Genomic DNA, 25,243 nt, shown 5'->3' with positions numbered 1-25,243 from the left:
TGATAATCCCAATGGAAGAAAATATCCCAAACATCATGCTTGATGATGAAATTTTAAAAGCATTCCACCTAGGGGCGCTTGGGTGGTTCAGTAGATTAAGCATCTGCCTTTGGCTCTGGTCATGATTCCAGGTCCTGGGATCGAGCCCCGCATCAGGCCCCCTGCTCAGCAGGCAGTCTGCTCTTCCTTCTCCCTCTGCTTTCCCCCTGCTTGTGCTCTCTTACTCTCTCAAATGAATATATAAAATCTTTTTTTTAAGCTTTTATTTATTTATTTGTCAGAGAGTGAGCGAGTACAAGCAGGGGAACAGCACGCAGAGGGAGAAGCAGGATCCATGCCAGGCAAGGACCCCAATGAAGGGCTCAATCCTAGGACCCCGGGATCATGACTGGAGCCAAAGGCAGCCACCCAGTTACTCCTGAATGGGTAAAATCTTTTAAAATAAATAAGTAAAGAAAGGCATTCCACCTAAAGTCCTACCTAAGACAAGGGTATCCGCTATCACTGTTTCTACTCAACTTTGTGCAAGAGGACCCAGTCAGCACAGTAAGTACAAGAAACAGAAATGTACAAGGGCTAGAAAGAAAAGAAACAAAACTGTCTTGATTCACGGACAATATGATGCTCTACACGGAAAACCCAAGAGTTGATAATGAGCTCTAATAATTTATTCAGCAAAGGGATTATCAGGGGCGCCTGGGTGGCTCAGTGGGTTAAAGCCTCTGTCTTCGACTCAGGTCATGGTCTCGGGGTCCTGGGATCGAGCCCCACATCGGGCTCTCTGCTTGGCAGGAGGCCTGCTTCCTCCTCCCTCTGCCTGCCTCTCTACCTGCTTGTGATCTCTGTCTGTCAAATAAATAAATAAATATCTTAAAAAAAAAGGGGGGGGGATTATTAGATCTATCCCTAAATATCAATCATGTCCCTATACATCAACATTTAGTAAACATAAAATTTAAAAACTACCATTTATAATAGCAACAAAAAATTTAAGGTTCTTAATGAATAAAACTAGCAAAAAGCCAAAGAACTCCATGAAGAACAAAATGAAATCTTTTTAAGGGGGCACCTGAATGACTCATTCAGTTGAGCGTCTAACCTGATTTCAACTCAGGTCATCTCAGTGTCATGAGACTGAGCTCTGCATTGGGCTCTGAGCTGAGCGTGGAGCCTGCTTAAGATTCTCTTTCCCTCTCCCCCCTTCCCTCTCTAAAAATAAGTAAGTAAGTAAGTAAATAAATAAATAAATAAAATCTTCTTGAAGACATTAAAGACCAATGTTTAGGGAGGTATTGTGTTCACAGACTCATTGGTCAAACACTGACGATACCGTTCATATTCGTCTATGACTCAGGATAAGCTCTAGTGCCTGTCGATATCCATATGGGCTTCTGAAGGAGTCTGGTAAATGGATTTTTTTTTTTTTCATTTATTTGAGAGAGAGACACAGTGACGGAGATAGTGTGAGAGAGAACAAGCAGGGAGGAGAGGTTGAAGCAAGCTCCCGCTGAGCAGGGAGCCCGATGCAGGGCTCGATCCCAGGATTCTGGGATCACAAAGGCAGACGCTCAGCCAACTGAGCCACCCAGGCGCCCCTGGTAAATGGACTCTAGAACTATAGAAGAGCAAAAAGCTAAGCATAGCCAAGGGAATTTTGAAGAACTCAATGGGGGTCTAACCAGCAGGTACTAGTTAATGACAGAGCTACAGTAAGTAGACTATATGGTTTTGGTGCCAGGACAGAACAGAGACCAGATTAACAAGGAACATGGGTGGAAGTGAGGACCTGGAGGGCCTGCAGCTCTGTGGTGTGCCCCCCACTACTCTCACAAGCTTCCTCTCTTTCCTGAGGACCCAGCCGGGAGGCTCAGTGTTTACTTCTGCCAGGTGCCTCGGGTGCTAACAAGTTACTTCACTGTTCAGCTGCATTGCTAGTGCGCATTTGCTGCAGCCTAAGGAAAAATGACAGTTACCACGCACAACTGTACCCAGCAATAAGTTACTTTGGCAAATAACACGGTAATTAGTTTTAAATGCTTTATATCATGCAGAGATCCTTGGTGGATTATTACATGGCCATTTAAGAGCATTTATGAGGTATTTAGGGGAGATTGGTTGGGTTATTTAGGGAGAGAGAATGGGCTGAAAAAGCATACTTCCCATTTACAGTAACGGAAAATGGGTGTCTGTTATCCAAAAAAGAAGTCATGCAACACATTTTTAGAAATAGATATTGGAAAAGAAAGGAAGCCCATACACACCATTTAAGGAAATATACGTATGTGATGAACTATAAAAATTTGCAGGGAAGTAAGAAAACTTCCAGATAACTGGTGGGTTATCTCTGCAGAGCAGGGGGGAAGAAGGGGATAAGGAAGGATATCCAGAAGGTTCCAACCATACGTGTTTTACTTCTTGAACGAGGTGCAGAAATAGAGATGAGTGGGGCACCCAGGGGACTCAGCTGGCTGAGTGGATGTCTGACGCCTGACTTTGGCTCAGGTCATGATCTCAGGGTCCTGGGATGGAGCCCCAAGTCAGGCTCCGTGCTGAGTGTGGAGTCTGCTTGAGGTTCTCTCTCTCTCCCTTGCCCTCAACGCCCCTCCCTGAACTTATGCATACATGCTCTCTAATAAATAAATCTTAAAAAACAAACAAAAAAACCCCTTTCTTCTAGGTAGGTCTCAGAATTCTACTAGGTGTGTAAAGCACTGGGTCACCTCAATCCTCCAAACCATTTGAAAAACACGTGCCCCATTTTCACAGAGTAAAAAACTGAGACTCAAAGGAAGCAGGTCTGAACCCTGCCCGACTTCAAAGCTCAGGTATTTTCTATTATTCCATTCACCAAAGGATATCACAGTCATCCAAAAACAGGATATGATTAAATAATGTTTCTTTTTTCTCTAAATGGCACATTCAATGAGATGATAGTTCTGCCTATTTGACGAACTGTTTCTTTCAGAAAAGCGAAGCTTTTCTGAAGCTCCAGCTGATAAGAAATCTAGCTTTTGCTTTGCACATGAGTGAGAATGTGGCCACCCTGTCCTTCCCTCCATCTCCCTCGTTGCCCTCTCCCCCCTTCCTCCTTCCTTCTCTGATGAGGAGGGAGGAGATTTTATGGAAGACTACAAAGTAAGACTTTCTTTAAGAACTCTTTGATCTAGATGGATTTCACAGATATATCAGAACATTTCATCCTAAAACGGCAGAATACACATTCTTTTCAAGTACACATGGGACATTCTCCAGAATATATCACGTACCGGGTCACAAATCAGGCCTCAACAAATACAGAAAGACTGAGATCATACCATACATCTTTTCTGACCAACCACAAGAAAAAATGTGGAGAGACCACAAATATGTGGATATTAAACAACATGTTACTAAACAATGAATGGGTCAACCAAGAAATCAGAGAAGAAATTTAAAAATACATGGAAATAAATGAAAATGGAAACACAACTGTCCAAAACCTCTGGGTTGCAGCAAAGGTGGTCATTAGAGGGAAGTATATGTCAATACAGTGATATAATACATTAGAAACAAGAAAAAATCTCAAACAATCCAACCTCACTCCTCAAGGAACTGGAAAAAGAACAAGAAATGAAACCTTAAATCAGCAGAAGAAGGGAGATAAGAAAAGTAAATGATATAGAAAAACAAAACAAAACCCCAATAGAACAGATTAATGAAACCAAGTACCAGTTCTTTGAAAAATAAAATTGATAAACCTCTAGCCAGACTTATCAAAAAGCAAAGCGAAAGGACCCCCCCAAAATAAAATCACAAACGAGACAGGAGAAATAACAATCAACACCACAGAAATACATCCAGTTATAAGAGAACAGTATGAAAAATTAGGTCACCAAATCAGACAATCTGGAAGAAATGGATAAATTCCTAGAAACAAAGTACCAAAATAAACAGAAAGAAAAAGAAAATTTGAACAGAGCAATAACCAGCAAAGAAACTGAATCAGTAATAAAAATAAATCTCCCAACAAACAAAAGTCCAGGGCCAGATGGCTTCACAGGTAAATTCCACCAAACATTGAAAGAGAAGTTACTACCTACTATTCTTAAACTATTGCAAAAAATAGAAAAGAAAGGAAAACTTCCAAACTCCTTCTATGAGGCCAGCATTGCCTTTATTCCAAAACCGGACAAAAACACTAAAAAAGAGAACTACAGGGGTGCCTAGGTGGCTCCATCAGTTGAGCACCAGACTTGACTTTGGCTGGGGTCATGATCCCACGGTTGTGAGACTGAGCCCTGAGTTGGGCTCCACACTCAGCATGGAGTCTGCCTGTCCTTCTCCCTCTCCCTCCCCTCCTGGCCCCCCCTCACATTGGTGCATGCACGTGCACGCTCTCTCAAATAAATAAAATCTTAAAACAAAAACAAAAACAGAACTACAGGCCAATCAATATCCCTGATGAACGTGGATGCAAAAATCCTCAACAAAATACTAGCAAACTGAATCCAACAACACATTAGGAGAATCACTCACCATAATCAAGTGGGATTTATTCCTGGGTTGCAAGGGTAGTTCAGTATTCACAATCAATCAACGTGATACACCATAGTAATAAAAGAACAGAAGCAGATGATCACTTCGGCAGATGCAGAAAAAGCATTTGAGAAAGTACAGCATCCACTCATGATAAAAACACTCAACAAAGTAGGTTTAGAGGAAACATACCACAACATAATATAAAGGTCATATACAAAAAACCCCCATCTTCAGTGGGGGAAAAACAGCGCTTTTCCTCTATGGTCAGGAATAAGACAAGGATGTCCACTCCCACCACTGTCATTTAACACAGTACCGAAGTCCTGGCCACTGCGATCAGACAACAAAAATAAAAGGCATCCAAAGAGGCAAGAAGTCAAACTCTCACCATCTGCAGATGACACAAGACTCTATATAGAAAACCCAAAAGATTCCACTAAATAAAGTCACAGGATACAAAATCCACCTACAGATATCTGGTGCATTTACATACACCAAAAATGAAGCAGCAGAAAGAAAACTAAAAATCAATTTCATTAAAAAAAAAATCAATTTCATTTTTAATTGCGCCAAAACAGTAAGATACCTAGGAATAAACCTAACCAAAGAAGTGAAAGACCTGTCCTCTGAAAACGATAAAGCACTGATGAAAGAAATCGAAGAAGACAAAAAGAAATGAAAAGACATTATGTGCAAGAATCCATTTGGCAAGAATAGCCAAAGTAACCTTGAAAAAGCAAAGCGAAGCTTGAGGCATCACAATTCCGGACTTCAAATATAGTATAAAGCTGTAGTATCTCCAAACAGCATGGTGCTGGCATCAAAACAGACACGTAGATCAATATAACGGAACAGAAAACCCAGAAATAAACCCACAATTACATGGTCAATTAAACTTTGATAAAGCAGGAAAATATCCAGTGAGGAAAGACAGTCTCTTCAACAAACAGTGTTGGGAAAACTGGACAGGAACACACAAAAGAATCAAACACAAAAATTCAAAATGGATAAAAGACCTAAATGTGAGACACGAAACCATTAAAATCCTAGCGAAAACAGGCTGTAACCTCTTTAACATCGACCACAGCAACTTCTGTTTAGATACGTTTCCTGAGGCAAGGGAAACAAAAGCAAAAACACACTACTGGGATTTCATCAAAATAAAAAGCTTCTGCATAGTGAAGGAAACAACAAAACCAAAAAACAACCTATGGGATGGGAGAAGATACTTGTAAATGACAAATCTGATAAAGGGGTTAAGATCCAAAACCTACAAAGAACTTATACTGGGGCACCTGGCTGGCTCAGGGAAGTGTGCGACTCTTGATCTCAGGGTTGTGAGTTTGAGCCCCTCATTGGGTATAGAGATTATTAAATACAAAAACAAACAAACCAACAAAACCTTAAAAAACTCAGCACCCAAGAAACAAATGATCCAGCTACAGGATGGGCAGAAGCCATGAATAGATATTTTCCCAAAGAAGACATCCAGACGGCCAACAGACACATGACAAGATGCTTAGTATCACTCATTACCAGGAAATGCAAATCAAACCTATAACGAGCTATCATTTCACACCTGTCAGAATGGCTCAACTCAGTAACATAGGAAACAACACACATTGGTGAGGATGTGGAAAAAGGGGAAACCCTCTTGCACAGTTGATGGGAATGCAAACTGGTGCCACTGTGGGAAACAATATGGAGGTTCCTCAAAAAATTACAAATAGAACTGACCTATGACTCAGCAATTGCATTAGTACAAAATTAGTACAAAAATACTAATTCAAAGGGATACATGCCGTCTGATGTTTACAGCAGCTTTATCTACAACAGCCAAACTGTGGAAATAGCCCAAGTGTCCATCAACAGATAGGTGGAGAAAGAAGTGGTATACTTATTCACAATGGAATATTACTCAGCCATCAAAAAGAATGCAATCCTGCCACTTGCAACAATATGGATGGACTTAGAGAATATAAGGCTAAGCAAAATAAGTCAGTCAGAAAAAGACAAATACCATACGATTTCACTCATATGTCAAATTTAACAAACAGAAGAGCAAAGGCGGGGGGGGAAAGGAGGTGCAAACCAAGAAACAGACTATTAACTACAGAGAACAATCTCATGGTTACCAGAGGGGAGGCAGGTGGGGTGTGGTAGGAAGGGTGAAATAGGTGATGGGGACTAAGGCTTATGGTGATGAGCTCTAGATATTCTACAGGAAGTGCCAAATCCCCTGAAACTAACAGTACGCTGTATGTGAACTAACTGGGATTTAAGTAAAAATGTAAAAATAAATAAATAAATAAAAAGCAACATTCCTTAAAACAAAACAAAAACCTCTTTGATCTGTTGTGCTTTGTAACAAGGGACTTGGAGAGCCACCTGAAATGCCAAACTCCTAGTTCTACTCTTTTTTTTAAGATTTTATTTATTTATTTGACAGACAGATCACAAGTAGGCAGAGAGGCAGGCAGAGAGAGAGAGGGAAGCAGGCTCACTGCTGAGCAGAGAGCCCGATGTGGGGCTCGATCCCAGGACCCTGGGATCATGACCTGAGCCGAAGGCAGGAGCTTTAACCCACTGAGCCACCCGGGCGCCCTCTAGTCCTACTCTTTATACATACTTTGAGAGACTTGTAAATTCACGTGCAGCTTTAAGAAATAATACAGAAAGATCCAGAGTGCCCTTCTCCCAGAATCAGAGTCCTGACCCGGATGGCCAAGGATCAGACAGCTGGCCCATCCCCGTGCTCTGGTGAACCTCTGTTCAGTTCCTGCGCTTCCTCTTACCACCTCGGGAGTGAATCCTGAGGCCCAGTTGTGACGTGGCCTAGTGACTCACCCTTCTGCACCTTGGCACCACCTTAACAAGAAGTGACTGGGGAAGTTGACAGGCTCCAGTGGGACCCCCAACTGCCGGGCAACTGTCAAGTAGAGCAGGGACATGCTGATCGGGATTCCTGTTCTGCGAATCAAAACCTAAAGGAGAAAAAAAATCCTTCAGCTTCATGGAAAGGAACCGCACCTCATCACTCCTACAATGTAAGTGCTACGGGGCACCCGCTGTGCATTGGGAATGCACAGGTTTTCGTGGCTTAAGCGGAGGAATATTTGATTTATTTAGATAAGGGGTCTGCAAACTGCAGTCTGTGGGCCAGTCTACTCCACTGCCTGTTTCTGTATGGGGCCTGCATAAGAAGAGTGCCAACACTTTTTAGTGTTTAAAAAAAACAGCCAAAAGAATACTATTCCGTGACACATAAAAATTACATGAAATTCAAATCTCCATGTCCGTACAGGAAGTTTCAAAGGAACACAGCCACACTCATTTGTTTTTGCGTTGTCCATGCCTCCTTTCAACTCCAGCAGCAGATCTGGGCACTGAGGACACATGGCATATGACCTGCATAAGGCCAAAACCTCTGACCCTTGACGGAGAAAGTTTGCAGACCTGGGATTTAGGGGGTCTGTCTTCCAAAAAGAATAAAAGGCCATTCCAAGGAAAGAAAAAAAATTAGAGTAGCACAGAGGGCAAAAGAATAGATTTGAAAACGGTGCTGAGGACAAAGGACATAAAAACTAAGTATCAATGATACGGCCGGCCAAGTTTCTTCTGACCCTTTGAAAGGCCAGTGCAGAAAAAAGACCTGATTAGTTTTAACAGTTTTGTATTTGTAAGATACAAACTGACCAAAGTCAGAGAAATACCTATTTCCAGACAGAAAATGATCTCAAGGGTTTTCACACATAGTTAAGGAATAAAAATGCAGAGCAATATCCTGATGGTAGAGGCAAAAATGAGTTTCCCTGGGCAGTGAGAGATGAAAAGACAATGCATTTGCCCTCAAAGATGACACAACTGGTCAGAAATGAGCTGAAGAAATATGTATTGTTCTGTTTTAATTCACCCACATTTACCTGGTGCATGTACAAGTTGAGGGCATTATAGTAATCCATCCGGTTCCCCTTAAACTTGAGCTGGTCGTAAAGGACATAGTTCATGGCATCCAACACCTGGCTCTGGAGTTCTATCTCCATTATCATGGAGGATTCGCCTGAAACACAGAGATCTACTCTGAGGACACAAGTACTCCCCAAGGTGTGACCATCGTCCCAAACAACCCGCACCACAAAGACACTAGCAGTGTCCCAACAGGACCCAGCAGGTGCTGCCGGTCCAGGGTGGAGAAACGAGTACGAACTCAGAAGTCTTTTCGCATCTCCCGGTGAGCACGTGGTAGTGTCACTAACTGCTTTTCTGGTGACGTCAGAGCAACACCCCGCAGAGCTTCTCAAATCAACCAATCACTCTGCAAGGTTCTCTTTTGCAAATACAGCTGGATCGAAAGCAATTCCACACCTGCCTTGAAGGCCAAGCTGGGGTGCCGGCTGTTGATGCCCCGGAGGGTTTTGCAAACGAGCTCCACGATGCTGTCAATCTGGGCCTGGATATCTTTGAGGCTGATGTCAGAGAGAGGATTGCAGTACTGGTCAATATAAACAGCACCTGAAAATGAACAGGAATTATTGAATAAGCTCCTATTTTACCCTTTCCCTCGCAGTTGCTCATTCAGCCCAGACACCTGGGGCCACAGTTCTTTGCATCATCTTCCCAGGTAAGCTTCATTCGTGGAGGACAGACCTTGCTGCTAGTACATGGAGAAGGAGTCACATTCTCACAACAAAGGAGTTTAAACACTTTTATTTTTAAAAAATAAACCAAATCCTCTCTCAAAGGTTATGGACTCAAAAACGGGCATGAGACAAATCATGTTCCCATATTCTATAACAAAGAAAAATAAACACTATAAAGGAGCTCACTCCAGGAAGTCTGAAAACATAATGGTGTAAGACAATCACTTTACTTTAAAAAAAAAAAAAAAAAAAAAGTTGAGGGGCACCTGGCTCGATAGTTAAGTGTCTGCCTTTGGCTCGGGTCACAATCTTGGGGTCCTGGGAACGAGCCCCGCGTCAGACTCCCAGCTCAGCAGGGAATCTGCTTCTCCCTCTCCCTCTGCCTCTCCCCCTGCTTGTGCGCTCTCTCTCCGTCTTTCTCTCTCAAATGAATAAATAAAATCTTTAGAAAATTTTAAGAAGTTGAAACCCTCAATGAGGGAGTTCTACAATTTGTACCTCTCAAAGATGAGACAGTGAATGAACTTTGGAGAGGAGACTGTACTTTCAAATCAGAGAAATACTGACACTCAGCCAACCTGCTGCTGAAGACTTAGACAAAGTAGACCAGAGACAGAGTCTCTGGAATCCAGCTTGGTTCTCTACTGCCTTAGGCCATTTTCTAACCAGATGCCAAAGGGCTAACTTGATCATTTGGTTATAAGACCTTTTCACCTGAGAAGCTGTAGTTATGACTTTTTTTTGGGAGTCATTTTAAATTCAAGAGGTCAGGTTCTTGATCCCCTACTTACACTGCAAGGAGCTGAAAGCAGGCATCAAGAGAGCCAGACTCCAGTCCCAGTTTTGCCCCTTAGCTAGTGACGGACTCCTGGGCTTTCTTGGGATGGTTTCCTCACCTGTTGGCTCCTGATGCTATGATTCCTAGACTGCATTAGTCCTATCAGATTATTCTTGTTAGTCTCCATGGATCAAAACCCTGGAGCTGACTTCCACTTGCTCAACTACTTGCTCAAAAACCTTCAATGGCTACCCAGTGCCTACAGCACTGATCTGGATGAGTTAGTGAAAATCGTACTATTACTTTTTATTTGAAAGATGAAAAAGAAGTCATCGTCTTCATAAATAAGCTACAGAAAACAAAGTCTGTCAAATCATTCCTCACTGGGAAAAAACAGATAGGGTGGGTGACTATTCACTCCAAGACACACAGGAGAAGATTCCGGGGTGGTGAGGCTGTTGGAGTTTAATCAACTGAAACAGATTTTTCACTTCCTTCTGGATGATGAGACTTTTACAGCATCAACAAGAACCTGCACTAGGCCCTGTGGAGTACACAGTGATCAGAATCATGTTAAGGTCAAGGGACAAAAGAAACTTCATGATGAGCTGGAGAACAAAATACCCACACTGTGTCGTGGTTTACTAGTCACTGCTAGGGCACGCAAGCCTCCTGAGGCAAGTAAATCTGCAAGTGTTGCAGTAATCAGCAGAAATGCAATGGAAGTTAAATTTGAACTGTACTTCTGCGGTCGAGCAGGATTTAAGAGGGAATTCTAAGAAAAATGAAAATACCACTAATGAAGATAAGAAGCCAGGAGGTGAAGACAATGATCCGGCTGGAGCAAAGGGGGTGTCCTGGAGAGAAACAGGCAAAGGTTTGGGCTTTGGCGGGGTTTGGGGGAGGGATCCCAGATTATGGTAGTCACTAAAAAGCAGGCAGAGTTAATTAAAAAAAAAAAAAAAGGCCAAGTTTCAGGTAGGACCGGCGCTAGGTCTCAGTGGCCTTGAGGCTCAGGAAAGCAAGTGCCGCTTAGAAAGCGGCTTCTGGGAGAGGCGGTGACAGCCCACACGACCACAGGAATAAAATGGGGACACAACCATGCCAGCACTGGAAAGGAAGAAAACTGAAGAACAGGGTAAGTCACAGGGAGGAGAGAATGAAAGTGAACGAACAGGGGCGCCTGGGTGGCTCAGTGGGTTAAAGCCTCTGCCTTCAGCTCAGGTCATGATCCCAGGGTCCTGGGATCGAGCCCCACATCCGGCTCTCTGCTCAGCAGGGAGCCTGCTTCCACCTCTCTCTATCTCTGCCTGCCTCTCTGCCTACTTGTGATCTGTCAAATAAATAAAATCTTAAAAAAAAAAAAGAAAAAAAAGTGAATGAACAGTCCTATCTGTACTTCATAACCGTAATTTATGGCAGGGCTTATGTAATATGCTAGGAATTTAAATTAGTTTTTAAAAAATGAAGTCACATTTTGTTCTTGTCTGACTTAGCAGGAACGAAGTTATTCTGTTCGTCATGTCTGTCCACTCGACTTCTTTCTCCTCACTTCTTGTCATGGACATGCAGACTCACGGATGCACAAGAACACTGGGTCCTCATTCAACTCCAACCAGGGAGGGGAGCTGAAGGGATCTGCCCGAGGTCACACGGAGACAAAACTGGACAAATTTATTTCTGATTTGAAAATGATGCTTCAAAGCTCAGAAAAAGGGAATTTAACCTCATTAGCTCAGTTATCAGCCTCATGCTTTGAACCAACGGTACATCTTTAGGAAACACTGTCTCTTCAGCTGATAGCCAAACACTGGCAAAATCTTAGCTCTGCGTTTAGCAGTTCTGCCTGTCTAACTGACCAGACTGTAAAATCCTGCCCTCAAGGACTGTCTCCACTACTGTACTGAGCGACAACTCATCTGCTAGTCAGAAGATCTCTGTCAGAGCCTCACCTTCAAGATACGATTCATAGTCATCAGGCTGCTGAAGAAATGCCTTAAGGTTATTTAAAATTTTCTGTTGGCGTAGGTAGTAGAGAATTTTTTTAGCATAGTATTTCCAGGTCAAAGCTTTTCTGGAAAACAAACAAAAATAAGTCAATGAGAATCAAGATACTAACACCTTGATTACCTTATTTTTTATTTCACACTGATCATAGGATGTAAAGAGGCTACTTAACAAGAATAATATAATTGCTTCGTGATCACACAGCACTTGTTATCATGGAGGCAGACAGCACAATTTACGACTTTGCATATGTCACCAACACTAGATTATTTGTGCTGAAATCCAAGAAACACTGACCTGTTTGGCTTCAGATTGACTAAAAAGAAATCCAGGAGAAACCTGAAAGCCGGGGCAGCTGGCTGAGGCTCACGAACCAGGGGTGAGGTATCTGGAATCCTTTGCTGGCCCCTGGGCACCTGCCTTAGGGAACTCAGGCCTTGGGCTAACGCTTTTCTCTTTCTATGCTTATTCCATGGTGATCTCATCCCATCTCACGGTTTCAAGTATTATTTCCATTATTTTCCAAATTATTATTTCCACTATTATTTCCAGCCCTCAGTTTATTTTCCAGTATGCATTTCTGCTCTAAACTCCAGACCTGTATAAACCGACTGCTACTCTACATCCCCACCTGGGTGTCTGGTGAACTCCTTACGCATGCGTCCCCTCCCAGTCATCCCCCCTCAGGTAAAGGTAATCTGCCATTGCAATTAAGCTAAAAGCCCTGTAGACCTCCTGGCCTCCTTGCTTGCTTGCTCTCAGAGGCCACATCTAACCCATCCATCTGTGCTAATCCTTCTATCTTCAAAGTCTACCAGACATGTGAATACTTCTCAATCACTCATCTAAGTCCCCAACATCTTCTGTCTGCGTTATAAAAGCACCTGAATTGAGCTCCCAGCTTCAACCCTGCCCCTTCACAGTCTCCCCTCCCCACGGCAGTCCAAATGCCTCACTGAGCATGGGAAGTCACAGCATGGGTTTTCCACTTTGCTCAAAGTATGCCCCAGTCCTAACGATGACCTAAGAGGTCCTTTAAACTCTCCCCCCATAGCCCCTCTGACCTCAATTCCTGCTCTTCCCTGCCTCCTCCAGGCCTCTGGCCACATGGCTTCCCTGTCGTTCCTTCACCACACCTGGTGGTGCTCACCTCAGGGCTCAGCACTCTCAGCTCCTCAACGACAACATTCCTTCCCTGGGGATCTGCACTCTGCACCCTCGCATCCTTTCAGGGTTTCATTCAACCGTCATCTTGAGTTAGGTCTTCTCCTCTCACCACCAAGCCAAACACCCCTCCTTGATTTGTATTTGTTTACAGCAATCCGAATCTTCTAATGTAATCAATCATCTTAAGTTGGTTAGTGATGATCTCCCCCACTAAGAATGGAAGCCCAATGAAGACAGGGCTTTTTGTGTTGTTCACTAGCGTATTCTCAGTGCCTGAGATAGAGCATGGTACACAGCAAATGCTTAATACTTGCTAAGTAAATGAAATGCTTCACCAGATATTCCAAATCCACACATGGATCATGGTATTTAGGAGGGAGACTTAGTTTCTCAGTGTGGTTAGATTAGTTTATCAGTGTGGCTTCAGAAATAGAGAACTCTCTGGAGCGCCTTGGTTGCTTAGTCGGTTAAGCAACTGCCTTCAACTCAGGGCATGATCTCCAGGTCCCGGGATCAAGACCCACACTGGGCTCCCTGCTCAGTGGGGAGCCTGCTTCTTCTTCTCCCTCTGTGCTGCCCCTCTCCCCCACCCGCTTGTGCTTTCTCTCTGGCTCACTTTCAAAAAAAATCTTAAAAAAAAAAAAAAAAAAAAAGAAAAGAAAGAATTCTTACTCTTAGTAAATGAAAATCAGAAGAGCTAGGTTCTACTAGCTTTTAACCTTTGAGTTGTAAGGTATGTCAATCTAGAAAACTGCATGAAAGAAACAAGCAGCTCCATGAATTAAGCTCAGTGCATGATTAAGACAACCATCCTCATATCCACCCATCAGGCTAAGAAACGACTTCGCAGACCCCCCAGAGCCCTCCAGGGCTCTCTCTCCCATCTACAGCCATCACAACCCACACCTCCATGCTCACGAATGCCTCACCAAACGTATATCCCCGAACACTCTAGTCTAGCCCATTTTGAGGTCATTCAAGTCTCTTAATGTACAGGATCCCCCTCCATCTTTTCTTTCCCTTGCACTTGATTTGTTCAAGAAACCTGGTTGTGTGACCTGCAGTTTCCCACAGTCTGGAATTGGTTGACTGCTTCCACAAGGTATGGTTTCACATGTTCTTCTGTCTTCTGAATTTCCTGTAAATTGGATGTAGATGCTTGATCAGATTCAGATTCCATTTATTTGGCAAGACTACTTCACAGGTGGTAGTGAAGTCCTTCCATCAGGAGGCAATCATGCCTTGGTTGGCCCTTTCGGTGATGTTAGCAGCCACTGCTCCTCAATGCCCAGGTCCATTAATTCATTAGAAGTTGCAAAGTGGTGATATTCTAATTCCACCATCCTTTCTTCATTTATTAGCTGGAGCATTTCTATTAAGGAATAATTTCCACTCATCCACTATTTGATTCCCCCAATGGCACAGTATTTAGGAAAGGCAGGATAAACGCTTGTGTCTTTCCTTTTGTTTTTCAAAATAATTTGGATTCTTATTATCCTCCAAAGGTGAACAATTAGTTGTTCTTGAATATTATTATGAACTAACAGAGCTATACACAGTTGCTGTGATCCAACCCATCCCAGTTATTATTCACTCTGCTGCTCAAATCACATCTCTAGCCAATGGAAGCCTCTCCATGTTGGCCCCTGAACACTTACAACGTGAAATATTGGTACTTCTACTGATATCTGGTTCCAGACTTCCAAGATGCTCCAGCCTCATCTTTTTACAATGACCTAGAATCAGCCCTTTCCCCAAAACCATGGCTTCTTTTGATGGGAAAGTGTGTATCAAGATCGTCTTCTGGGTACTAGGGATCATCATTTCTACTAGATTGGTTATTGTTTCTAGACCTTTCCAACAGACAGAAATAATAAATCTAGTGTATCTATGTGTGTGTATCCACATACACACCCCTACATATTTTTAAACATATCTCAGGAATTCATACCAACACTTCTAAATCAAATTCAGAACTAAACATCTTCTGTTTTGTGTCTCTAACTTTTTTTCTTCCAGGAATATCCTACTCCTCCAGAACACTAGAGATGAATTAGAATATTACCTAGGTACTCATTTGCTTTATTCCACATCTTAGAAGCAAACACATGCCCAGCCTCAGAATAACAAGACCAATATTTTCATCACCTTGATGAGTACTAAAAACAGCTAAATATTTGTTTCCATTCTCCCCTATCCTCTGCTCATTTCTTTAAACAACTGTACTAGATCTATTCTGGAAACGCTTATGACCATTACATACAATACTTTCGACCCTATTAACTAAGCAAATACATATTTAATGCTCACCATTAGTCCTTGTGCCAGTGTCTCTCTGGTTGTTTTGGTTGTTTGAAGCTCATTTTCTACCACATTTCTCCTGAAGGACTCAAAAGTCCCCAAGTCCCCGCAAGCTGGTTAAGTTTGTCTGCAGCCTTTATACTTGAAGTCAGTTTGGCTGGATATAAAAATCCTTGGCTGACATTTCTGATCCTTCAGCACCTTAAATACATTACTCTTTTTTCCTCTGACACAGTGCAATTGTTGAGAAGTTTGATGATACTCTGATTCTTTTAACCTTGTAAGTGACTTCATTTTTTTTTGGTTGGCTGCCCAAAAGACTTTTTTGTCTTTAAAATCCAGTAGGTTTACTGAAATATGTCTCAGTGATGGTCACTCTGGGTCATTTTCTCAGGCACAGCATATGCCATTTTTAATAGGTTGTTTCAAATCTTTATTGTAGATGTACTCTTTTTAAAGATCACAAAGAACACCATAAATGCAAATTGTTTTCAAATATTGAGATTGGTGCTTCAGCATTTATGGAAAACTATCCTTCCTTCCGATGCTTTCCATATTTGCACAATAAGCACTTGCCAGGAATGAATACAAACACGGTCCTTCAACAAAACCAGCATCCGAAAATATTTTAATATGTGAGTATTCCTTATTTAAAAATAACCATTTTAGGCTCAAAATATGTGTCAGGCCAAGAGGTGACATGTCTATGACACTCACTTCTAAAAAGACTGTAACTGTGTTTTTTAGCTGGCTGCACATGTTTAGTCATGTTGGCCAGTCTGCTAAGTAAAAAAGTCAGTATTTCGTTGTTATTTGAGATTTCCTTGCAGAGTGAATTTAAAGATCTACAGGACTCTCAGCCCTTTGGATCTGCCCTTCTGTGAATGTCCTCCTCTTTTGTACCTTTTTCAATTTCTTCTTAGAAATTTTAAGAATTTGGGGCACCTGCATGGCTCAGTCATTAAGCATCTGGCTTCAGCTCAGGTCATGATCCCGGGGTCCTGAGATTCAGTGCCACATCGGCTCCCTGCTCAGCAGGAAGCCTGCTTCTCCTTCTCCCACTTCCCCTGCTTGTATCCCCTCTCTTGCTGTCTCTTTCTCTGTCAAATGAATAAATAAAATCTTAAAAAAAAAAAAAAAAGAAATTTTAAGAATTCTACTGACTTCTTTATGGTTTCTTTGGTCAAAAGAAGTTTATTTTTTATTGCAAAACTCTCTGTCTAGGGGTGCATGGGTGGCTCAGTCGTTAAGCATCTGCTTTTGGCTCAGGTCATGTTCCCAGGGTCCTGGGATTGAGCCCTGCATCAGGCTCCCTGCTCTACAGGAAGCCTGTTCTCCCTCTCCCACTCCCCCTGCTTGTGTTCCCTCTCTTGCTGTGTCTCTGTCAAAAAAAAATTTTAAATCTTAAGAAAAAAACAAAAAACCCTGTCTATATTCTTGTATTGTTTCTGTATCATTGGTCTTAGTTAAGTAGATCTCCCTAGATTAAACACAAAGTTTGCTATTTTACTGAGGGATTTTCATGGTGATAATTTTTAAATTTAGGTTATTTAATCTTCTGGAACTTAATTTTTGTATATGATAGCAGTTTTACTTTCTTCTAGATGACTATTCAGTTACTTCCAATAACAATCACTAAATATGGCACCTTTTCCCCTCTGCCTTTAAATATATTAAATTATGTTCTATGCTGGGACACATTTCTGAATTCTTCTTTGTCACTGATGTAGCTCTCAACTTCTATTTAAACACTGTTTTGGTTATAGCGAGCTTCATCTATGTCCTATTACCTAGTGATGCAAAATTTACAATGTGATTATTTAAAAATTTTTTTTCCAACTTGTCTAGTGAATTTATTCTTCTCAGCATATCATCCAATTAAAACAAAAAAACTCTCTTCGGATCCTAATTGGAATGGCACCAGGGTTATGTGTTAATTTTAGAAGAACTGACATTTTTGTAACGGTAAGTCTCCCCAGTCAAGGGCAAGCTATCTTTTATGATTTTCATAACATTCTATAGTCTGACCTTGGACATTCATTCCCAGGAGCCTATTACTTAGAAATTAGACCACAGAAACCAATATCCTCCACAATAACATAAGATGGAGAAGAAAGTGGTTGGTCATCAACAGTAGGATAGTTAAATAAGTTACAGTGTGTACTATATACTATAAAATAGTATATAGCCATTAATAAAGTGAATTTGACTTTTATCAGTTGATTAGATTTCCACAAGGTAATGCTGAATTAAAAAAAAAAGATACAGAAAGCACCTATTTTATGATCACAATTCTGTGAAATAAATCATCTCCCTCCATTCCCATATATATTGATGTGTATGAGCACGTCAGAACATAGGCTAAGCTGTCCTCAATAACTACAGGGGTGGGACAGAAAAAGCCAATGCAAATGGAGGGAGTGGGGAGGAAGAGAGAAACAGTGTAAGCAAGAAAAAACAAAGTCTGCACTCAACATCAAATCAAAACTAAAACAACCAATAAGCTTAATATATTTGACACTACGTTTATATATTTGAAAGTATACTCATATATATGTAAAAAAGACAGGTCAGCTTTTATTTTTAAGGCTGCACAATACTGACTATTAGATCATACTCCAATTCATTTATAGATAAACCAAAATAGAAACGGAAAAATGACCTCTGCATCTGAACTCATCCAAGGCCTAGAATAGTGGCACATCTTACCTCTCCCCTACAGTTGTTCCACTGATAGATAGCTCTCTCTCCTAAACCCCTTTAAAAAGAACAAGGAAAATATCCTACAACTTGTTTGTGAAATACTGCACAGTAAGCTCTAAGGGAGATGCTAAGCTAGCCTTCTTATCTTTTGTCACTAATAGTTTCCAGAACTTTCAGAGCAGAAAATCTTTTTCATAGGTGTGTCAAACTGGAAGCCAAGTCATCTTTTAGATAAATTGGAAAATAACCTTCGCAGCAGAAAATATGAGACATAAAAAATTTTAAACAACAAACAAAAGATAGTGGATTCTTCTTGATCAGGAGAGAGAGAGGTTCAATCAGATGCCAACAATGTTCATGGCCAAAGTAAGATTATTTCTTAATGAAATTCAGAAATCATAAAAAAAAATCCTCCATTAAATTAAAACATGCCTAATTAATTTTAAAAAATCAATAACAGACAAATTTGGTGATGGTAGGTGGAGAGATCATAAAGGAAGGGTAGTTTATATTACTAAATGACATAACAGATATGAGTGCCGAGCACAGTATCTAACCCATAGCAGGAATAAACACTAATTCTCTTTTCCTTCCAAAAGGATTTTTGCAAGGTTTCTTTAAATATTAATTGTCTCAGTGTATTAACATTATTTATAGAGAATTTTTTAAAAAAATATAACTATGGCAAGACATGAAATATTTGGAAAACATATCCCAGGGTTCAGCCACATACAAATTACAGCAGTTAATTCTGGGCATTATTAGAATGAACAAACAAAAAACAATCCCTGCTAAAACCATGACTTACCTTCCTTCCATATTTAGGATGCACACCAATTCATCCTCAAAAAATATCTCGGGTCCCTCAAGATTCTCAATGTCACTAAAACCGTTACAAGGGACCTATGAAGGAGACACATACAAACAGGCCTCAATAACAGGCAATGAATAATCTGTCACTCTCACACACAATTCTGAGTTGCAAACAGAGATGCTCAAGTGCGTGGAAGCAGTAACAGCTGTCCTACACTAGCTTGCACCACCCACCATGGGTGGAAAGTAACATGGGGAGTAACAATAATTTGTTCAGCTCTTACTGCCAATTGTAAATTAATTATATTTTCATGGTCTGGAATTTCTGAAATTACTCAGAGTACTAATGTGAGAAAAACCAGCTCTGAAACAAGGATCAGAAATACAAAATATCGTAATTTACAACAGTGATTTCATGCAATTTATGTTGTACTCAAACTGGAGCAAAGGGCCAGAGAGAAGCCTAGTACCTTGGGCAATTCACTTAACCCACTGGGCCTGTTTTCTGCTAGGTAAATTAAGGTGGTGGTACCAATGAGCTTTAAAATTCTATTACTTCTCCCATTTTGTTTGAAAGTAGGCAGGAAATTTCACATCAACCTGTGTGCACGCAAGAATTTAAGGGTCCTGAGCCAAAGTAATCATCCGCCCACAGATCAATCTTAAGTCTATTCCTGCTATGTTCAAAGTCCTTGACATATTTCTAATTAGGCAGTCATACACGGAAAGAGGGAGCTAAGGAAAAAAACACAGTAATTCATTATTATTACACAAATATACAGGCTGTTAAAAATGCACACAAAACCAGCTGGACTAGAATTAGAGGATGCAAACTAGTAGGTCACGACCAAGTGCGTCAAAAACATCTAGCACCCAAATATGTGTGTACAGACATTTTGTATCAGTTTTAAAATGTAATATGAATGCTTCTAGCCAGAGCAAGGCTTATCCAGACTAGAACATCAATTCTGTCCACCCTAGTATCAACAAACACCGAGTGCAAAAACGACTTAAAAATAAAATCTTAAAAAAGAAAGGAAGAGAGTAAGAAAAGAGGAATTAATCTTCAGTAAACCAGGGTAGTAAAATAAATCAGGGGCACCTGACTGGCTCACTCAGTAGAGCATGTGACTCAGTCCTGAGTTCAAGCTCCACACTGGGCATACAGTTTACTTAAAACAACAAACAAAAAACCCCAAGCCCAAAAAATAAATAAATCAGACTGGCTTTACTTCTAGGTCCTCAATCAGAAATAAATTTATGGGGTGCCTGGGTGGCTCAAGACTGTTAAGCCTCTGCCTTTGGCTCAGGTCATGATCCCAAGGTCCTGGAATAGAGCCCCACATCGGGCTCCCTGCTCAGTGGGGAGCCTGCTTCTACCTCTTCCTCTACCATTCACGATCTGCTTGTACTCTCTGGTTCTGTCAAATAAATAAATAACATCTTTTTAAAAATAAATAAATAAATTTAAAATAGTAACGTGAACTATGCCCCAGAAGTACGAAAAGTTAAGAATCTTAACCTAATAAACTTCTGAAACACTTTGTGGGAAAACAAAAATAACTACAAAAAGAACTACAAAAAAACATGCATTTCAGCAATAATAAAAAAACAAAAAACAAAAAACTTTTCATGGACAATGAATTCAAGATCATTTAACTGAGGGAGTAATAATTCTGATTTGCAGATAGCTTCTAATCCTCTTGTTAACTTAAGAAACAATGCTATTCACTGCTGGTTAGTTAGAACCTGCAAAGCCAGAGAAGAAAAACCATATGAATTTCGTCAACCCTTCTGGGAAAACAACTGGGCAAAATCTGTAGTGTCCGATCGCTGGTGATCTCCTAATTCAAGCAGAGGCTGTGAAAAATACGTTTAACCTCCTGGAGGAGAAATAATGCTGATCTGGATTCCCTCTACATTGTGCAGCAGGTCCCTCCCTCCCTCTCCACTCCCCATTCCCTCTGTGGCTTTAGAAAAGTAAAGCTGGCAGGGACAAATGGCTTCGTGTTGTTGGACGGGAGGAAAAGGACACAATGACTCTTGCGGCCATCTAACTGAGTCAGGGATTGTGAGAGAACTGAAAAAGGAGTATCAGAAAGAGCTAGATGAGCTAATGCCTACAGACCCAGACCCAGACCCCACTAGCAGGCAAAAGCCGGGAGCTACATCAACGGATCCTTACGTGCTCTGAAAAGAACCTCTTCGAGAATGAGGCTACAATCTTCCGGGCTTCTAACCCAGCTTTTTGCCGAACTTTATACTCCTCCAACCAATTGACGTAGTCAGTGGGGCTGTAGTGTTTCATAAGGGAAGGCCACCTACAAGGAGAGAAAAACCCTCTCAGCTTAACAGAGACTCAAAGGCAGACACAGGAATCAAAGGCAGCCTTGAGAAACAGGGCTATGGTTTAGTGGCACCAGGGGCCCGGCGGTGGCCCTCGTTCAAATCTCCACCCGGCACGCAGCTCGCGGCGTGACCTTGGCGTAGCAGTAGGAATGGCTCGGTCTTCACTCCCCATCAGTAAAATGGGGACAGTTGCAGCAACAATAACAGGGACGACAAGGGCTGCTAACATTGATCGCGCGCTTCCCAAGGGCCAGGCCCTGCGTAAATGCTCCTTACACATCATCTCATTTAATAACCACAGTGAAAGGTAGGTCTGGTTATCACCGTAGAAAGTCGATGAATGAGGCTCAAAAGAAAAGGGAAGTCGCTAACCACCCCACCAAGGTCATAAGGCAAGTGTGCCAGGGCCAGATTTATCCGGGGTCCCCACACCGAAATCTGTGCTCTCGGTCCACAACCCGGGAATGCCGCGTCCGCTTCCTCCAAGGGCTGTTAGGATCACCGCATCGCCAGATCCATGTAAACATTTTAGCTCGGAGTCGGGCACAAAGAAGCGCGCAGGATGGATCCGCAGCGATCCTATCGTCGTCACCCTCTATGGCGGGCCCCGGCTGCCGGGCGCTTCCCGACGCGAATTTGGGCAGCGGCGGGTCCGCGCGGCGTGGACCTCAGGGGCCCGGGGAGCCGGCGGCCTGGAGGCCTTTGTCTGTCGGTCCGCGGGCAGGGGTCCGGGGGTGGCCTCCGGGAAGGGGGTCCGCGCGCGGGCTGGGAGGCGGCGGCGCTGGCCGGCCAGGCCCGGGCCGGGCCCGGGGGGCGCGGGGCGGGGGCGCGGGCGGCTGGGTGGCGGGGCGGCGGGCTCACCTCACCCGGAACTGCTCCTTCCACACCTTCCCGCTACTCTGGCACAGCTCGCGCAGCCGCCGGCAGGTGCTGGAGACGCGGCCGATGTCGGCGGCCGTCAGCGAACCGCTGCACAGGATGTACTCCAGCACCTCGCCGGGCAGGTTGACTAGGCAGCTGAGGCCCGCCGCCTCCGGCGCGGCCTCCTCCGCCAGCGCCGGCACCACCTCCATAGCGCTGTCGACCACTGCTGCCGCCATCTTGTCCGCGTACCTGGGCCCGTCGCGCGCGCGCGCGCCAGGGCGCCCCTTTCGCCCCGCCCACCCGCCTCGAGGGACGGGCGTACGGATCGCCCCGCCCACGCCCGTGGCCACACCCTCTCGACCCGAGCTGCTGGCTGTGGGCTGCGGGCTGCGGGCTGCGGGCTCCCTGTTATAGCCCGCGGAGGGAAACCCGATCTTGTCAACTGCGCGGTGGGTCCCGCAGCCGTGAACCGGGGTGGGGAGGGGGTCGGGGGTGGGGTATACTATTAATATAAATAGTAGCTTCCATCTTGTGTGTCCGGAGCGCTTCCTGTGCATGAGCTCAGCGGTCCTTCCCAATAACCCCATCAATTCTTACCTCCCCTAGTTACACATGGGGAAACTGAGGTTCAGGGAGCTAAAGGGCCTTGCTCAGAATCCCGTGTACTAGATGTTAATTCAGAGCCACTTGACTTCTGCTTGACTGTGCTCTAAACCAGTATGCTGTAATAACCGCTAATTTAATATTCTTGAGTGGGTGCTGTGCCGAGCATTTTTCATTTCTTTCTCCTCTAGTAGAACCCTCTCTGTTGGATTCTGTAATTAAACCTATTCTATGAATACAGAAACCAAGGCTCATAAAGGTGGAAGTCTCTGGTTCAGAGTCACAGATACAGAAAGTGATAGAGCCTGGCTTTGAACCCTTAAAGCAGGAATTACCATCCAGGTAATTCAGTGCCTGCACGAATACTACTACTACTACTAATTATTATTATTATTAGAAGCATGCAAGATGGATCAGCAGCGATCCTATTATTATAATAATATTTATTAAATATACAAAATCATTAAATATAATTATCATTATAATATAATTGCTATTATTAAATATTTATAATATACAATGTATATAATACATATATATTTATTATTAATAAATATGAAGTAAATATTTTTAACCGGAGCCCTGTGTTGTGTGCCTTGGGGATACAGATGTGAGTAAGATGGTGCCCTTGCCCACGGGAGCTCAAAGTCCAGTTGGGGTCAGTGTCTGCTGTCAGTACAGGGAGGCTCACTTACTGCCCTCAGAAATGAATCTGAAATTCCTGGGGCGCCTGGGTGGTTCAGTGGTTTAAAGCCTCTGCCTTTGGCTCAGGTTATGATCCCAGGTTCCTGGGATCAAGCCCCATGTTGGGCTCTCTGCTCAGCGGGGATCCTTCCTCCTCTCTCTCTCTCTGCCTGCCTCTCTGCCTGCTTGTGATCTCTGTCTGTCAAATAAATAAATAAAATCTTAAAAAAAAAAAAGAAATGAATCCGAAATTCCTTACATTGCTGCAAAGGGATAGTCCCCAGTTTACCTCTCGTTATCTATTTGAAGCCATTCTTTCCTTCACTAGTCACACCCCAGCCAGCCTGGTCTCTTTCCTTCCACTTCTGGCCTTCACATGTATGCCTGGAATATATTTTGTGCTAAAATGACCTCCTCCTAGCTACTTCTCCTCTTCCTCCAGGGCTTGGTTTAACCTCTCCCGATGACCTCCTTTCCCTCAGCGCAGCCCCACTGCCCCAGATAGGATTCCTTCCCCGCACTTTTCAGTCTTGTCATTACTTACTGAATTAACATATAACTGTTCCACCTGTCTGTCAAATAAATAAATATATTTTTTAAAGATTTTATTTATTTAATGACAGAGAGAGAGATCACAAGCAGGCAGAGAGGCAGCAGAGGGAGGAGGAAGCAGGCTCCCCGCTGAGCAGAGAGCCCGATGCGGGACTCGATCGGACTCGATCCCAGGACCCTGGGATCACGACCTGAGCCAAAGGCAGTGGCTTAACCGACTGAGCCACCCAGGCGCCCCAATAAAATATTTTTTTAAAAAAAGAACTAAAACATTTAATTGAATGTTGTGTGAATTTCACCTCCATAAATTTGTTCAAAAGGGCATTACAGCTTGTATTAGTCGGCTAGCACACCATAACAAAGCAGCCCAGACTGGCTTGACAGAAATTTATCTCTCCACAGTTCTAGAGGCTAAAAGCTTGAGATCAGGGTGCCGGCAGGGTTAGGGTCTTCTGAGGCCGGTCTCCATGGCTTGTAGATGGCCACCTTCCCCACATGGCCCTCCCTGTGTCCTCATCTCCTCTTAGAAGGATACCAGTCCTCTTAGATTACAGGGCCACCCTGATGACTTTAAAGACCCTCTCTTTATTAATTTAAGTGGCTTTATTATTATTATTTTAAAGTCATCTCTACACACAACATGGGGCTTGAACTCACAACCCTGAGATCAAGAGTCGTGTGCTCTATCTACCGAGCCAGCCAGGTGCCCCAAAGATACAGTTGTACTCTGAGGTCTTAAGGGGTTAGAGCTTCAACGTAGGAGTCTGGGGGTAGGGAACGCTGCAGTTGTTGCTGCTACCACAGTCATGAAAATAGAGAGGTTTAGAGCAGCGCCTGGAGTGTGGCAAATCTGGGACAGAATCTGAGCCTTCCCTCCTGAAAATCCAGTGGCAGAGGTAGACACTGTTCACCAAGCCTCTTCGGGAAATGCGGGGTCCTCACCTTCTCCTGGTTCTCCCTCTGGGTGGCTGCTGTTGGGGGGGTGGGAGAAGGAGGGGTGCCTTGGGACCTCAGTCACAGCCCCCTCCTTTCTCTCTCACCCTGTCCACACCTTGAGTGATGATCCAAACCTACTTTGAATGTTCACACTCTCTCTGTAGCCCAGTTCTCTCCTCTGAGATCTAGACTTGCTATCCTACCTGCTCACCTGACATCCCCTTTGGGTCCCTAAAACTTACCTGTGTCCAGGAGAAAACACACATCCTCCAGCAACTTCACATGTCCTCTCCCAGTGGCTCCTGCCTTAGGAACGGCTGGCCATCCA

The 25,243-nt window shown here is 43.1% G+C and overlaps 1 protein-coding gene across 2 annotated transcripts in view; it reads right to left on the bottom strand.

Moving 5' to 3' along the window:
• FBXO21 (F-box protein 21) overlaps positions 1 to 22,380 on the bottom strand; it is a 45,347-nt gene extending 22,967 nt beyond the window's left edge. For both annotated transcript variants that reach the window (XM_044244189.1, XM_044244190.1), the window contains exons 1-7: positions 22,138 to 22,380; positions 21,113 to 21,248; positions 18,923 to 19,017; positions 11,889 to 12,010; positions 8,884 to 9,030; positions 8,442 to 8,578; positions 7,366 to 7,502 (exon numbers count right to left, since the gene is read on the bottom strand). In XM_044244189.1, coding sequence (XP_044100124.1) covers positions 7,366 to 7,502; positions 8,442 to 8,578; positions 8,884 to 9,030; positions 11,889 to 12,010; positions 18,923 to 19,017; positions 21,113 to 21,248; positions 22,138 to 22,376 — 1,013 coding nt within the window. In that variant the 5' untranslated portion in view covers positions 22,377 to 22,380. The remainder of the gene's footprint in view (positions 1 to 7,365; positions 7,503 to 8,441; positions 8,579 to 8,883; positions 9,031 to 11,888; positions 12,011 to 18,922; positions 19,018 to 21,112; positions 21,249 to 22,137) is intronic.
• Positions 22,381 to 25,243: the final 2,863 nt, after the last annotated feature.

The sequence above is a fragment of the Neovison vison genome, chromosome 3 (genome assembly GCF_020171115.1).
Source record: "Neovison vison isolate M4711 chromosome 3, ASM_NN_V1, whole genome shotgun sequence".
Lineage (NCBI taxonomy): Eukaryota > Metazoa > Chordata > Mammalia > Carnivora > Mustelidae > Neogale > Neogale vison.
Note: the sequence above shows the minus strand (reverse complement) of the source record. Positions and strands in the feature narration are given on the sequence as shown.